Genomic DNA, 16864 nt, shown 5'->3' on the forward strand with positions numbered 1-16864 from the left:
GAGCCAACTCTAGCAATATACGCAACATACAATATGAATTTTATAAACCAGTCTCATTACTGACTTTATTCTTATTTTTCTACTTATTTTCCTTATCCATATTTTACATGAATATATACATATATGTGGTAAGATATTAAAATTACGTGTCATTTTAAAAAACATTACAAATTTCAAACAAAAAATAAGAGTAACAAAATAAATACCCTTTTTAAGTACCCCTTGGAATGAACAAATGTTAATATTTTACCTAATTTGCTTTAGTTTTTTTCTTTTTCAATGAAATAAAATATCACATAGGTTGTGAAAATGCTCTTGGCACAGTCATATATTGTCTTTGCCTTTTAAAAAAATGTTACATAGAAGATATCCTACTATCTGTAACTTGCTTTCTATTTTACTCAATATATTTTCAGAGCTTATCTATGTTGCTAAATGTAGATCTTGTTTTTAAATTTTGGCTGGTGTGTAGTGTTTCATTGTATGAATATGATACAACTTATTTATCCAGTCCCTGTTAATGTATATTTATGTATTTTTTTTTTTTTTTTTTTTTTTTGTTGCAAGCAGTGCAGCAGTGAACATCATTATACGTATCTCCAGATATGTGCCATTTTCTTTAGGGTTCACTCATAAATTCAGAGAAGTGGAATTGCTGAATTATAGGATATATACAGGATCACATTTTTCAAGTTGTTCTCTAAAATATTATATTTTACCAGTTTACACTCCCACTGGCAGTTCATGGGAATTTTCATTTCCCCACATCCTTGGCAAAACTTAATATTGATAGGCGTGGTTTTTTTGTTTTGTTTTTTGTTTGTTTGTTTTGTTTTGTGAGACAGAATCCTACTCTGTTGCCCAGACCAGAGTGCAGTGGCACGATCACAGCCCACCACAAGCCTCAACCTCCCAGGCTCAAGCGATCTTCCCACCTGTGCCCTACAAGTAGCTGGGAACACATGTGTGTGCCACCACACCCAGCTAATTAAAAAATTTTTCTTTGTAGAAATGGGGTCTCACAGTGTTGCCCAGGCTGATCTTGAACACCTGGGCTCAAGCAGTCCTCCAACCTCAGCCTCCCTAAGTGCTAAGATTACAGACATGAGCCACTGCATTGGGTCCTGATAGGCTTCTTTTAAAATTTTTGTCAAGCTAATGGCTGTAAAATAATTTCTTTGATTTTGCATTTACTGATCAATGAAGTAGAATGTTTTTGTCCTTTTGGCTATTCATGTTTTCTTGTCTTTTAACTTACATTGTACCTTTTTTTCCTTTGTTAATTGAGCTTTGTGTTTTTCTAAATGATTTATAGAACTTTTTTCTGAATTTCAGATACTAATCTTTTATGTTATATATGTTGCTTTTTTAAAGATATCATCAATGATTTTTTTGTTGTACAGAAATCTTAATTTTAATATAGTTTTATCATTTTTTCTTTTTTTATTTGCAAATTATCTTGTTTTAAGAAATCTCTTCTTTTTTTTTTCACTTTTTACAAATAGTGATCCTCTTTTTTTTTTATGATGTTGATAATTTTTTTAAATTTATTTATTATTATTATACTTTAAGTTGTGGGGTACATGTACATAACGTGCAGGTTTGTTACATATGTATACTTGTGCCATGTTGGTGTGCTGCACCCATCAACTCGTCATTTACATCAGGTATAACTCCCAATGCAGTCCCTCCCCACTCGCCCCTCCCCATGATAGGCCCCGGTGTGTGATGTTCCCCTTCCTGAGTCTTACCCAAAGTCTGAAACACTCTGTATTTTCTTCTAAAACAAACGTTTGTTGTTCACATATAGATATTCAGTCTAGCTGGAATTTATTTTTGTGTTTGGCATGGAGTAGAGATATATGTCTATATTTTACAGTGTGGCTAGCACTGTATAGTGAATATTGGCATAGTGAATATTGAATAGCCGATCCTTTCTCCATGGAAATGCCCTCTTTTTCATATACCAAATTCCCACATATGTAAAAGTTTATTTACTCTTTCTTTTGTATCCCTTTTGTCTCACCTCAGTCCTATACCACTATTTTAATGACTAAAGTGCCATAATCAATCTTAATAACTAGAAAAACGGTCCTATCGTTTTGTTCTTTTTCACAATGCCATTACAAAATTTTATTTGCCATTATCCCTATGATTCATATGTAGTTTCTGGCTATTGTGCAAATGTATGTTTTGAAATTACATTTTCTAGATAGGTTATCTAGATCCGGGATCCCCAACCCTCGGGCCATGGACTGGTACCAGTTTGTGGCCTGTTACGAATCAGACCACACAGCAGGGAGTGAGCAACAGGTGAACAAGCGAAGCGTCATCTGTATCTACAGCTGCTCCCCATTGCTTGCATTACCCCAGATCTCCACCTCCTGTCAGATCAGCAGTAGCATTCTCACAGGAACACAAATGCTCTCCGAACTGCGGATGTGAGAGATCTAGGTTGCACGCTCCTTATGAGACTCTAAAGCCTAATGATCTGTCACTGTCTCTCATCACCCCCAGATGGGACTGTCTGGTTGCAAAAACAAGCTCAGGGCTCCTACTGATTCTACTTTATGGCGAGTTGTATAATTATTTTGTTATGTGTTACAATGTAATAATAATAGAAATAAAGTTCACAATAAATGCAATAGGCTTGAATCATCCTGAAACCATCCCGTCCCCACCCCTAACCCAGGTCCATGGAAAAATCGTCTTCCATGAAACCGGTCCCTGGTACCAAAAAGATTGGGGACCGCTGATCTAGATTATTGTGGGTTGTTCTATATAGAAAATCATGTTTTCTACAGATAACAATTTTTATACTCTTATACATCTTATTTTCTTTTTCTGTTTTGTCCCTTTGTGAGGATCTCCAATTTATTATTAAACAATACTACTGATAGTGGGTATCCTTGTTGTCAGTGTTTTTAGTGTCAGAGGTGGACTTTTTTTCTTGAAACTCAATACTTTTCATTTATTTTAATTAGTATTCAATTTATTAAAGTTGTCATTTTTTATATGTAGTTTTCCCTAAGACTTTGAATTTAACTTATAAGTTGTACTACATCTATTTTTAAGTATAGTAGTTTTTGCAAGGAAATCAGGATTTTGACTTTTTTAAAATTAATGTTCAAGACCAGGCATGATAGCTCATGTCTGTAATCCCAGCACTTTGGGAAGCTGAGGCTGGTGGATCACTTGAGGTCACGAGTTCAAGACTAGCCTGGCCAACATGGTGAAACAACCCCCTCCACCACCACCACCGGTCTCTACTAAAAATACATAAAAAGAAAATTAGCATGGCATGGTGGCTCACACCTGTAATCTCAGCTCCTTTGAGGCAGGAAAATTGCTTGAACTCAGGAGGTAAAGGTTGCAGTGAGCTGAAATCGCACCACTTCACTCCAGCTTAGGTGACAGAGTGAGACTGTGTCTCAAAAAACTAACAAAATAAAATTAATGTTTGGTTAACCTGTAAGGATAAAAGATAAAATTCTCCTTAAATATGTAATAGTATTTACAAACAAATTTCTTATATGTTTCAAACTACAATTTTCAATTTAGCCTATCATTTTATCAAATACTTAAGCTATTATCAAAACAGACCTTCAATTCTAATAAGCAGTATCTCCCTAATAAGCAACTTTTGTGAACCTAATAAATTAGACTTACATTTTTTAATAAATCTGATTTTCATAATCATTTTAAACATTTTAAAAAATCCAACCATGATTCACCAGTTCTGGCTTGAATTTTCTCTTTGTTTTTAGCATCTGGGCATTTACCCTTTTTCTTTTGAGCTTGGCTATATATAATTTTAAAGTTATATATCATCTAATATTTTTATGTATAGGTTAGAGGAGAGTTTTTTCTTTCATATTAATCAGAACTTTTAATATTTTCCTTCTTTTATTACATATAATTTTATAAGTTGCTTAAAAGTGATTCTCCTGCCTCACCTGCCACCATGCCCTGCTAATTTTGTATTTTTAGTAGAGACAGGGTTTCACTATTTTGGCCAGGCTGGTCTCAAACTCCTGAACTCCAGTGATCCACCTGCCTCGGCCTCCCAAAGTGCTGGGATTACAGGCATGAGACACCACAGCCAGCCCCATTTTTCTTATTTTGTTTGACTTAATTGCACTTTCCTACATTCCTTTGTTCAAAAAGGGGTAGATGATACCTGTGAGACCTTGTGCTGTGATTTTTTTGGCCTTTATTAATTTAGAAAATACAAGAGACAAATTCTATTTCTTGTTCCAAAATAAATTCATGCAAATTGTTTGAATTCTGTTACTCAATTTTCCCATCTCATTTATGAGCCCTCCTTATTTCTTGAATTTAAAAAGATGAAAGATTTATATGCTCTGAAGAGAAACCAGAGCATTGTTTCATGAATTATATTAACAAGAAGATGTTATAGCATCTACTGAATGATTTGGCTATATAATGATTCTGTTAAGTACTTTTGAAGGTACATTAACTTAGCAATTTTTATGTGCCATTCCATCAGATATACCAGGCTGATTATTTACTAAATCAAGTGAGCTTAAATACACAAACGCTAGAATTTGTAACTCGTTTTTAATAGGAGAATCTCTTTCTCTTCCTTTACTCTCCTACAGTAGAAATACAAATTTCTAACAAGGATGTTGTAGGCAATTTGCTCTTTGTTATTTCTATTATCAGTTGTTATTTCTTGTTATCAATTACATATCTCATAGTATCTCGATAGTAGTCTCCTGTGTAGAGCTCCTTTGATGATTCTGTATATAAACGTTATAGAACTTACCTGAAGTTCTGTTCTGTGGAATGCTAATCTTAAGAGTATTCACCAAAAAGGTTTCTGTTGTACATAAATTTGGGAAATGCACGCTTCATCTTTGTTTAATATGATAGTAGCATATTAAAGACACTGATAAGACTTGCAGGTAAAGAAGGTTAAATTTGTTTTACCAATTTCCTGAAAGTTATTTGCCAGGAAATACATTTAATTTAGGGAGTAACTTCAATTAACATTGAAGTTACTGTGAAGCCAGTGTTCCATAGAGCAAGTCTTGGTGAAAAGTATGAATCTTTAGTGATCTATAACACCATGGCACATGTATACCTATGTAACAAACCTGCACGTTCTGCACATGTATCCCAGAACTTAAAGTATAATAAAAAATATATATATATACTTTTCATTCTAATATTTAAATGTTATAGATCCATTCATCTGTAATGGACACTTAGGTTGTTTGTATATATTTCTTGGCTATTGTGAGTAATGCTGCAGTGAACATGGGAGTGCAGACACCCCTTTCCGTACTTATTTTTTTTGCTTTGGGTATATACCCAGCAGTGGGATTGCTGGATTATATGGTAATGCTATTTTTAGTTTTCTGAGGAACCTCCATACTGTTTTCCAAAATAACTGTATCAGTTTACAATACCACCTACAGTGTATAAGGGTTTCTTTTTCTCCACATCCTTGCCAACTTTTGTTGTCATTCATATTTTTGATAGTAGCCAATCTGACAGGTATGAGCTGATATCTCATTGTGGTTTTAATTTTCATTTCTTTGATGATTAGAGATGTTGAACATTTTAAAGTATATATCTGTCGGCAATTTGTATGCCTTCTTTTGAGAAAAGTCTATTTAAGTCCTTTGCCCATTTTCTAATAGGGTTGTTTTCTTGTTATTTCATAGTTTGAGTTTTTTGTTTATTTTGGGTGTTAGCCCCTCATGTATATAGAAACAACAGAATACTATTTAATCTTTAAAAAAAAAAAAAAAACAGGGAATTTCTTCATTTTCAACAACATGGATGAACCTAGAGGACATCGTATTAAGGGAAATAAGCCAGGCACAGAGAAACAAATAATGTGTAATCTCACTTACATTTGGAATCTAGAAAAGTCAAAATCATAGAAGTAGAGAGTAGAATAATGGTTACCAGAAGCAAGTGGCAGGGGATGGGAAGAGGGGTAGGAGAGTTGTAGGGAGTGGACAGGGAAAGGGAAGATGCCGATTAACGGGGTACAAAGTCAAGTTACTAGAAATAAGTTCTGGGCCGGGCGCGGTGGCTCAAGCCTGTAATCCCAGCACTTTGGGAGGCCGAGATGGGCGGATCACGAGGTCAGGAGATCGAGACCATCCTGGCTAACATGGTGAAACCCCGTCTCCACTAAAAAATACAAAAAAACTAGCCAGGCGAGGTGGCGGGCGCCTGTAGTCCCAGCTACTCGGGAGGCTGAGACAGGAGAATGGCGTGAACCCGGGAGGCGGAGCTCGCAGTGAGCTGAAATCCGGCCGCTGCACTCCAGCCTGGGCGACAGAGCCGAGACTCCGTCTCAAAAAAAAAAAAAAAAAAGAAAGAAAGAAATAAGTTCTGGTGTTCTGTTACACCGCAAGGTGACTATAGTTATTGTAGTTCAAAATAGCTAAAACAGATATTTTAAATGTCTCACTGCAAAGAGATGGTAAATGTTTGAGGTGATGGATATACTAATTACTCTGATATGATAATTCCACAAAGTACACATGTATTGAAATATCACCTTATACCCCATAAATATATACAGTTATTATTTGCCGATTAAAATAAAACTAATAAAAATACAAATGTAAAGCTATATTTGTTAAAGCAACTAAATTAAATCAGATAAACCATGATTAATAAATACATTAAAATATTGCTAAATTAATGATAGTTGATGATTTTGTAAAAGTTATAAATTAACTTCAAAAATCTTCTGTTAATTTTTTATTCTTTCATTGTTAGAAGAAGTTAGGGTGGTAGTGGATAAAAGGGAGAAATGGAAGGAAATATTTATTTATGAGTATATATGTATTTTTTTTTAAAGGAGAGAATAGGGCTTCCTTCAGTGTGTCATTTTAAAGGAATTTCGTGTTGTTCTCAGTTGTGATCTCCACACTACTCTATTTATAGGGAAAACAATTCTAGTAGTTGTAATGTTTGTTTTCTTTGGGAAATTTACAAATTAGATTATGCTCAGCCAAACATGTTTCTCTGTTTGTGGATTTATACAATGGAAAAATGTTAACTTTAAGCTGGCATCTGTGTGCTATCAGTAGTTTTATTAGTTGGCCCACCCACTATCAGTGTGTGCACTCAGGGAATGCAAACTTATTTTAATTTTGGCTTAAATAAATTATTTAAACATTAAGAAATAAATCTGTTTTTTTTAAAAAAAAAAAAACCTGAAGCCAAGTATAAAGAGAAATTTGATTATTTATGATTTATAGAAAACAGTACAGAAACAAAAAGGATCCACATTTAGAGTCCAGAGACCTGGGTTTGAATTCTGGCTTTGCTATTCATTTATTATACATATTCAATTAGTCAAGTCACCTAATCTTTTCATCTGTTTCCTAATGTGTTAAAAAATGACTGTAATAATAGTAATAGCATTCTTTAAGGTTGTTAAGACTAAATTTGGCATGTAAAAGCTTGTAAGTGATAATACTTTTCAAACGTTGAGATGATATTTTTAGATTTTGCCTTTTAGTACAGATATGAAGAATATACTATGTAAGTATGACTACATACATTTTATAGAATTGAGTTCAACAGTTTTGATTTATCTGTATTTGTATGAGTTTTGGTCAAAAAAGGGAAAGTAAATTTGTTTTAGGTATTGCCTGGAATTCTATTTCCTCCCTATTAAGCCTTTTATTTATTTTACTTTATTTATTTTATTTTATTTTATATTTTATTGAGATGGAGTTTCACTCTCGTTGGCCAGGCTGGAGTGCAATGGCGCAATCTTGGCTCACTGCAACCTCCACCTCCCAACTTCAAGCAATTCTCCTGCCTCAGCCTCCTGTGTAGCTGGGATTACAGGCATATGCCACCACGCCTGCCTAATTTTGTATTTTTAGTAGAGAGGTGGTTTCTCCATGTTGGTCAGGCTGATATCAAACTCCTTACCTCAGGTGGTATGCGCAACTCGGCCTCCCAAAGTGCTGGGATTAAAGGAGTGAGCCACCGTGCCCAGCCCCTATAAGCATTTTAGAGATACTTTTATTAACTGTAGAGTAGGCTAATTGATATATATGTTACTCTATTTATATAGGTACAGTTTCAGTCTTTTTCTAGGTTCTCATTGTCATAAAGCTTTTGATAAGAGGTTATCCAAGAGAAATTTTGTCTATAGTATTATTGACTAGAGAAATAATTTCAAGATATGGTGAGAACTGTGAACTTTAGGAATTTTTTCTAAGTTCTAAAAAGCTCCAGTAATGCCTTAATTCAAAACAGGGCCAGACAATTTGATAATATGTACCAGAAGCATTTAAAACTGTCTTTGACCTAACAATACAATTTATAGACTTTCTTAATGAAAAAATTGGTAATTTACAAAAACATTTATGTACTGCCATTAAGAAAAAACTTCTGAAGAATTATATACAAAAAAAGATGATTCAAGAAAACGTTTATCACATATTAAATAGAAAGATAATTTACACAAACATGGTACAGTCCTAACTTTGGTTAAAATAATAAAAGACTGATTTAATATATACCAAGTGTGTTAACAATATTTTAATAATCTGAGATCGATAAAATTCCCGTGATTTTTATTTTCTTCTATAATTTCAAAATTTTGTAGAATGAGCGTGTATTACTTTTATAATCAGAAATATATATATAGTAAGTTTGTATCAAACTTCTTTCCAAACACTGTTATTCTAGTCTCAGCTATTATAGTAAGATATCATGGATTTATATATAACATAAGCATAAAAAGTTGTAGGCAATATGCAGGTGTACAAGAGAATATTACTTATGATTGAACTGATTGTGAATGCCTTTGGCTATGCCTTTTGGCTTTGCTGTTCTACAAACCTCCTCTATCTTTTGATGGTCTGTAATGTGCAGCTAATAGGAAGTTTTTAATTGAAGGATGAAAGGTGATCATATTGAAGGAAGCTGGGGCTGTCTTAGCCAGGTCTTGTCTTGGCTGGACTGGCAAACTGGACCAACTACTATTATGAAAGCAACATTGGAGGGTTAACCCCCCTTTTTGTGGGCACCAAATCTGTACTAGTTTAGAGCAAGTTCAAAGTCCTGAGTTGGTGAGGCATTGCATTTATTTTCCCCTGAGACTGTGACCTCTTCCTCTTTCCATTTCCGGCTCTAAGCACAAAGTTTGGCTCATGATAGACGCTTAGCAAACAGTATTGGAATTGAAATGGAAAGGAATTGGAAAATTATGCAGATTCTCAACATTAATTTTACTAAATAGACATTGCAATATTAAGTGAAGTGAATTATGCAGATATAGTCATAGGCAATGTCTATATGGATACAAGGGAAGTTCAATAGGCGCAATAATGATCTCTTATGTTTCGACATCATAGTCCGTTCTCTGTGCTCCTCTATTTTGGCTGCTGGTGGTAATTGGAAGGCCCTCAGCACTTTCAGCATTTGGCATAGTGAGCTGTAAGTTAAGTAAGCACATTGGAAACCGAAGAAAAATTGCAACATTTAAGAGGAAAGTAATACACATTTTTGTAGGTGCATTTTAAGTTATATATATACACACACAGAGAGAGAGAGAGAGAGAGAGAGTTGTTGTTGTTGTTTTTGAGATGGAGTCTCACTCTGTCACCCAGGCTGGAGTGCAGTGGCACGGTCCCAGCTCACTGCAACCTCTGCCTCCTGAGTTCAAGCGATTCTTCTGCCTCAGCCTCCTTAGTAGCTGGAATTATAGGTGCCCACCACCAAGTCCAGCTAATTTTTGTATTTTTAGTAGAGATAGGGTTTCACCATATTGGCTAGGCTGGTCTCAAACTCCTGATCTCAGATAATCCACCTGCCTTGGCCTCCCAAAGAACTGGGATTACAGGCATGAGCAACTGCGCTCGGCCAGTAAAATATATTTTTATCAATTAAACTCCCACCTTGTCTAGCCAGGAAAATCAGATTTTCTCCTTTTGCCCTCTGGGCTATTTGACAACATATGCTGTTCCTCATGTTAATACCTTAACAACTGTGCCAACAAGTCTGGTTTGCAAAAAAAGTAAGGGCTTAATGGTGTCTCTCTGCAGCCTATCAACATCTCTGTGCGTCAGTAGATTACTTCAGCCTTTCAAAACAGTTGTTCACCTCAGATATGTGGGTCAAAAGTCACTGTAGTTAACATACCGAAGCTTGCTAATAGGTATAAGAATTGGAATTATGACTTTGGAGCTCTCAATACCAAGGAAAGCAATGTTATGACAAACCCGTGTTTGTGTTGCTTCATCACAGAGTAACTCAGACACTACAATCAGTAGCTAGCACTCTCTCTGATCTGAATGGTATAGACGTCTCCCTTCCCAATAAATGATGAGGGCCTAGGCTAGGACACCTAATCAGCGGTGGTAAGGATGGGAGAGGATAGGTGAGTCAAGAAGTGTTTTATGTGTTGACCTCCTCAGGACTTGAGAATGGGGAATAGGAAGATGATCCTGTTACAGTGAGATTACAAATATAGGAAGAAAAACTGTTTTGAGGCAAAAATGGTGTTTTAAGTTTTGGATATACGTTTCAGGTGCCTTTAGGACATTCAAGTAGACATGAACTCTGTTAAAATGCAGAGAAATGGTAGTCTGTACTTGATAAAAAATTATTATCTTAGGCAGAAGTAAAGAACAAATAAATGAGTACAAACTCCAAAGTGATATCGTCTCTTAAGAAGGGCTGGGCCGCTCCTCTGGGGACAGGGCATAGCTAAACAAAAGGAGCAGAAACCTTGGCAGAGGTAAATGCCCCTGTCTGACAGCTTTGAAGAGAGCAATGGATCTCCCAGCACGGAGGCTGAGATCTGAGAATGGACAGACTGCCTGCTCAAGTGGGTCCCTGACCCCTGAGTAGCCTAACTAGGAGACATCCCTCACTAGGTGACTGACACCTCACACCTCACACGGCGGGGTACACCCCGAGACGAAGCTTCCAGAGTAAGAATCAGACAGCAACACTTGCTGTTCAGCAAGATTCTATCTTCTACAGCTTCCACTGCTGATACCCAGCAAACAGGGTCTGGAGTGGACGTCAAGCAAACTCCAAAAGACCTACAGCTGAGGGTCCTGACTGTTAGAAGGAAAACTAACAAACAGAAAAGACACCCGCACCAAAACCCCATCAGTACGTCACCATCATCAAAGACCAAAGGCAGATAAAACCACAAAGATGGGGAAAAAGCAGGGCAGAAAAGCTGGAAATTCAAAAAATGAGAGCGCATCTCTCCCCCCAAAGGAACACAGCTCATCGCCAGCAACAGAACAAAGCTGGACGGAGAATGACTTTGAAGAGTTGAGAGAAGAAGGCTTCAGTCTATCAAACTTCTCAGAGCTAAAGGAGGAACTACATAACCAGCGCAAAGAAACTAAGAACCTTGAAAAAACAATGGATGAATGGATAACTAGAATAATCAATGCAGAGAAGACCTTAAAAGAACTGATAGAGATGAAAACCATGACATGAGAACTACGTGACAAATGCACAAGCTTCAGTAACTGACTTGATCAACTGGAAGAAACAGTATCAGCGATTGAAGATCAAATTAATGAAATGAAGCAAGAAGAGAATTGTAGAGAAAAAAGAGTAAAAAGAAATGAACAAAGCCTCCAAGAAATGTGGGATTATGTGAAAAGACCAAATCTACGTCTTATTGGTGTGCCTGAAAGTGACGGGGAAAATGGAACCAAGTTGGAAAACACTCTGCAGGATATCATCCAGGAGAACTTCCCCAACCTAGTAAGGCAGGCCAACATTCAAATTCAGGAAATACAGAGAACACCACAAAGATACTCCTCGAGAAGAGCAACTCCAAGACACATAATTGTCAGATTCAACCAAAGTTGAAATGAAGGAAAAAGTCTTAAGGGCACACAGAGAGAAAGGTCGGGTTACACACAAAGGGAAGCCCATCAGACTAACAGCAGATCTCTTGGCAGAAACTGTCCGAGCCAGAAGACAGTGGGGGCCAATATTCAACATTCTTAAAGAGAAGAATTTTCAACCCAGAACTTCATATCCAGCCAAACTAAGTTTCATAAGTGAAGGAGAAATAAAATCCTTTACAGATAAGCCAATGCTTAGAGATTTTGTCACCACCAGGCCTGCCCTACAAGAGATCCTGAAGGAAGCACTAAACATGGAAAGGAACAACAGGTATCAGCCAATGCAAAAACATGTCAAAATGTAAAGTCCATCGATGCTAGGAAGAAACTGCATCAACTAGCGAGCAAAATAACCAGCTAATATCATAATGACAGGATCAAGTTCACACATAACAATATTAACCTTAAATGTAAATGGACTAAATGGTCCAATTAAAAGACACAGATTGGAAAATTGGATAAGGGGTCAAGACCGATCAGTTTGCTGTATTCAGGAGACCCATCTCACATGCAGAGACATACACAGGCTCAAAATAAAGGGATGGAGGAAGATCTACCAAGCAAATGGAAAAAAAAAAAAAAAAAAAGCAGGGGTAGCAATCCTAGTCTCTGGATAAAACGGACATTAAACCATCAAAGATCAAAAGAGACAAAGAAGGCCATTACATAATGGTGAAGGGATCAATTCTCAATTCATCAGGAAGAGCTAACTATCCTAAATATATATGCACCCAATACAGGAGCACCCAGATTCATAAAGCAAGTCCTTAGAGACTTACAAAGAGACTTAGACTCCCATAGAATAATAACAGGAGACTTTAACACCCCACTGTCAACATTAGATAGATCAACGAGAAGAAAGTTAACAAGGATATCCAGGAATTGAACTAATCTCTGCACCAAGCGGACCTAATAGACATCTATAGAACTCTCCACCCCAAATCAATAGAATATACATTCTTCTCAGCACCACGTCGCACTTATTCCAAAATTGACCACATAGTTGGAAGTAAAGCACTCCTCGGCAAATGTACAAGAACAGAAATTATAACAAACTGTCTCTCAGACCACAGTGCAATCAAACTAGAACTCAGGACTAAGAAACTCAATCAAAACCGCTCAACTACATGGAAACTGAACAACCTGCTCCTGAATGACTATGGGGTACATAACGAAATGAAGGCAGAAATAAAGATGTTCTTTGAAACCAATAAGAACAAAGATACAACATACCAGAATCTCTGGGACACATTTAAAGCAGTGTGTAGAGGGAAATTTATAGCACTAAATGCCCACAAGAGAAAGCAGGAAAGATCTAAAATTGACACCCTAACATCCCAATTAAAATAACTAGAGAAGCAAGAGCAAACAAATTCAAAAGCTAGCAGAAGGCAAGAAATAACTAAGATCAGAGCAGAACTGAAGAAGATAGAGACACAAAAAACCCTTCAAAAAATCAATGAATCCAGGAGCTGGTTTTTTGAAAAGATCAACAAAATTGATAGACCGCTAGCAAGACTAATAAAGAAGAAAAGAGAGAAGAATCAAATAGACGCAATAAAAAATGATAAAGGGGATATCACCACTGACCCCACAGAAATACAAACTACCATCAGAGAATACTATAAACACCTCTACGCAAATAAACTAGAAAACCTAGAAGAAATGCATAATTTCCTGGACACTTATACTCTCCCAAGACGAAACCAGGAAGAAGTTGAATCCCTGAATAGACCAATAGTAGGCTCTGAAATTGAGGCAATAATTAATAACCTAGCAACCAAAAAAAGTCCAGGACCAGAGAGATTCACAGCTGAATTCTACCAGAGGTACAAGGAGGAGCTGGTACCATTCCTTCTGAAATTATTCCAATCAATAGAAAAAGAGGGAATCCTCCCTAACTCATTTTACGAGGCCAACATCATCCTGATACCAAAGCCTGACAGAGATGCAACAAAAAAAGAGAATTTTAGACCCATATCCTTGATGAACATCGATGCAAAAATCCTCAATAAAATACTGGCAAACCCAATCCAGCAGCACATCAAAAAGCTTATCCACCATGATCAAGTGGGCTTCATCCCTGGGATGCAAGGCTGGTTTAACATACGCAAATCAATAAACATAATCCAGCATATAAACAGAACCAAAAACAAAAACCACATGATTATCTCAGTAGATGCAGAAAAGGCCTTTGACAAAATTCAACAGCCCTTCATGCTAAAAACTCTCAATAAATTCGGTATTGATGGAATGCATCTCAAAATAATAAGAGCTATTTATGACAAACCCACAGCCAATATCATACTGAATGGGCAAAAACTGGAAGCATTCCCTTTGAAAACTGGCACAAGACAGGGATGCCCTCTCTCACCACTCCTATTCAACATAGTGTTGGAAGTTCTGGCTGGGGCAGTCAGGCAAGAGAAAGAAATCAAGGGTATTCAGTTAGGAAAAGACGAAGTCAAATTGTCCCTGTTTGCAGATGACATGATTGTATATTTAGAAAACCCCATCATCTCAGCCCAAAATCTCCTTAAGCTGATAAGCAACTTCAGCAAAGTCTCAGGATACAAAATCAATGTGCAAAAATCACAAGCATTCTTATACACCAGTAACAGACAAACAGAGAGCTAAATCATGAATGAACTCCCATTCACAATAGCTTCAAACAGAATAAAATACCTAGGAATCCAACTTACAAGGGATGGTAAAGGACCTCTTCAAGGAGAACCACAAACCACTGCTCAGTGAAATAAAAGAGGACACAAACAAATGGAAGAACATACCATGCTCATGGATAGGAAGAATCAATATCGTGAAAATAGCCATACTGCCCAAGGTAATTTATAGATTCAATGGCATCCCCATTAATCTGTCAATGACTTTCTTCACAGAATTGGAAAAAACTGCTTTAAAGTTCATATGGAACCAAAAAAGACCCCGCATTGCCAATACACAATCCTAAACCAAAAGAACAAAGCTGGAGGCATCATGCTACCTGACTTCAAACTATACTACAAGGCTACAAGGCTACAGTAACCAAAACAGCATGGTACTGGTACCAAAACAGAGATATAGACCAATGGAACAGAACAGAGTCCTCAGAAATAATACCACACATCTACAGCCATCTGATCTTTGACAAACCTGAGAGAAACAAGAAATGGGGAAAGGATTCCCTATTTAATAAATGGTGCTGGGAAAATTGGCTAGCCATAAGTAGAAAGCTGAAACTGGATCCTTTCCTTACTTCTTATACGAAAATTAATTCAAGATGGATTAGAGACTTAAATGTTAGACCTAAAACCATAAAAACCCTAGAAGAAAACCTAGGTAATACCATTCAGGACATAGGCATGGGCAAGGACTTCATGTCTAAAACACCAAAAGCAATGGCAACAAAAGCCAAAATTGACAAATGGGATCTAATTAAATGAAAGAGCTTCTGCACAGCAAAAGAAACTACCATCAGAGTGAACAGGCAACCTACAGAATGGGAGAAAATGTTTGCAATCTACTCATCTGACAAAGGGCTAATATCCAGAACCTATAAAGAACTCAATCAAATTTACAAGAAAAAAACAACCCTATCAAAAAGTAGGCGAAGGATATGAACAGACATTTCTCAAAAGAAGACATTCATACAGCCAACAGACACATGAAAAAATGCTCATCATCACTGTCCATCAGAGAAATGCAAATCAAAACCACTATGAGATATCATCTCACACCAGTTAGAATGGCAATCATTAAAAAGTCAGGAAACAACAGGTGCTGGAGAGGATGTGGAGAAATAGGAACACTTTTACACTGTTGGTGGGACTGTAAACTAGTTCAACCATTGTGGAAAACAGTGTGGCGATTCCTCAAGGATCTAGAACTAGAAATACCTTTTGACCCAGCCATCGCATTACTGAGGATATACCCAAAGGATTGTAAGTCATGCTGCTATAAAGACACATGCACACGTATGTTTATTGCGGCACTATTCACAATACCAAAGACTTGGAATTAACCCAAATGTCCATCAGTGATAGGCTGGATTAAGAAAATGTGGCACATATACACCACGGAATACTATGCAGCCATAAAAAAGGATGAGTTCGTGTCCTTCGTAGGGACATGGATGCAGCTGGAAACCATCATTCTGAGCAAAGTATCGCAAGAACAGAAAACCAAATACCGCATGTTCTGACTCATAGGTGGGAACTGAACAATGAGGTCACTTGGACACAGGAAGGGGAATATCACACACTGGGTCCTATTGTGGGGAGGGGGAGGGGGAGGGATAGCATTAGGAGATATACCTAATGTAAATGACGAGTTAATGGGTGCAGCATACCAACATGGCACATGTATACATATGTAACAAACCTGCACATCATGCACATGTACCCTAGAACTTAAAGTATAATTAAAAAAAAAAAAAAAAACTGCCATGTTTGAAAAAAAAAAAAAAAACCTGCCATATTTGAAAAAAAAAAAAAGAAGGGCTGGGCCTACAGAAGGCATTAAGTGTAAAAATTAGATTTGTGCAGGAGCAGTATAAAGTTATAAGTAGGTTATGTGGGGAATCAAGCATTTCACTTGAAAAGTGATATACTGACTTTTCACTTGAAAAGTCATATACTGTTTATAGATTGCCTATTGGAGACATTAGGATTATAGTATGATGTTAAGAAACACTGGATATAATGTAGGTTTTGATAGTTCAAAAGAGATTTTTTGATTTTGTCGTTTCTCAGTATCATTATGCACATCAGTGATTTTACTGACAAAAATTTGGATGAAATATCCAACATATAAAGATTTCTGGATATCAGTAATAGCCAGCATTTATTGAGTGCTTACTGCACACTAAGCTCTATTCTAGTACTTCATGTTGATTCATTACGTATAATTATCTTAAATAGGTAGTCATATTATTCCCATTTTATAGATAGGAGGAACATTTAAGAAACCTT

The 16864-nt window shown here is 36.6% G+C and overlaps 1 protein-coding gene across 12 annotated transcripts in view; it reads left to right on the plus strand.

Annotated features, from left to right (window-relative positions):
- CEP57L1 (centrosomal protein 57 like 1) overlaps nucleotides 1-16864 on the plus strand; it is a 58981-nt gene that overhangs the window by 7231 nt on the left and 34886 nt on the right. For 2 of the 12 annotated variants that reach the window (XM_025381946.1, XM_025381955.1), the window contains exon 2: nucleotides 2518-2573. The exons of the other annotated variants lie outside the window; for them this stretch is intronic. In XM_025381946.1, coding sequence (XP_025237731.1) covers nucleotides 2571-2573 — 3 coding nt within the window. In that variant the 5' untranslated portion in view covers nucleotides 2518-2570. The remainder of the gene's footprint in view (nucleotides 1-2517; nucleotides 2574-16864) is intronic. 12 annotated transcript variants of the gene reach the window in all.

The sequence above is a fragment of the Theropithecus gelada genome, chromosome 4 (genome assembly GCF_003255815.1).
Source record: "Theropithecus gelada isolate Dixy chromosome 4, Tgel_1.0, whole genome shotgun sequence".
Taxonomy (NCBI): domain Eukaryota; kingdom Metazoa; phylum Chordata; class Mammalia; order Primates; family Cercopithecidae; genus Theropithecus; species Theropithecus gelada.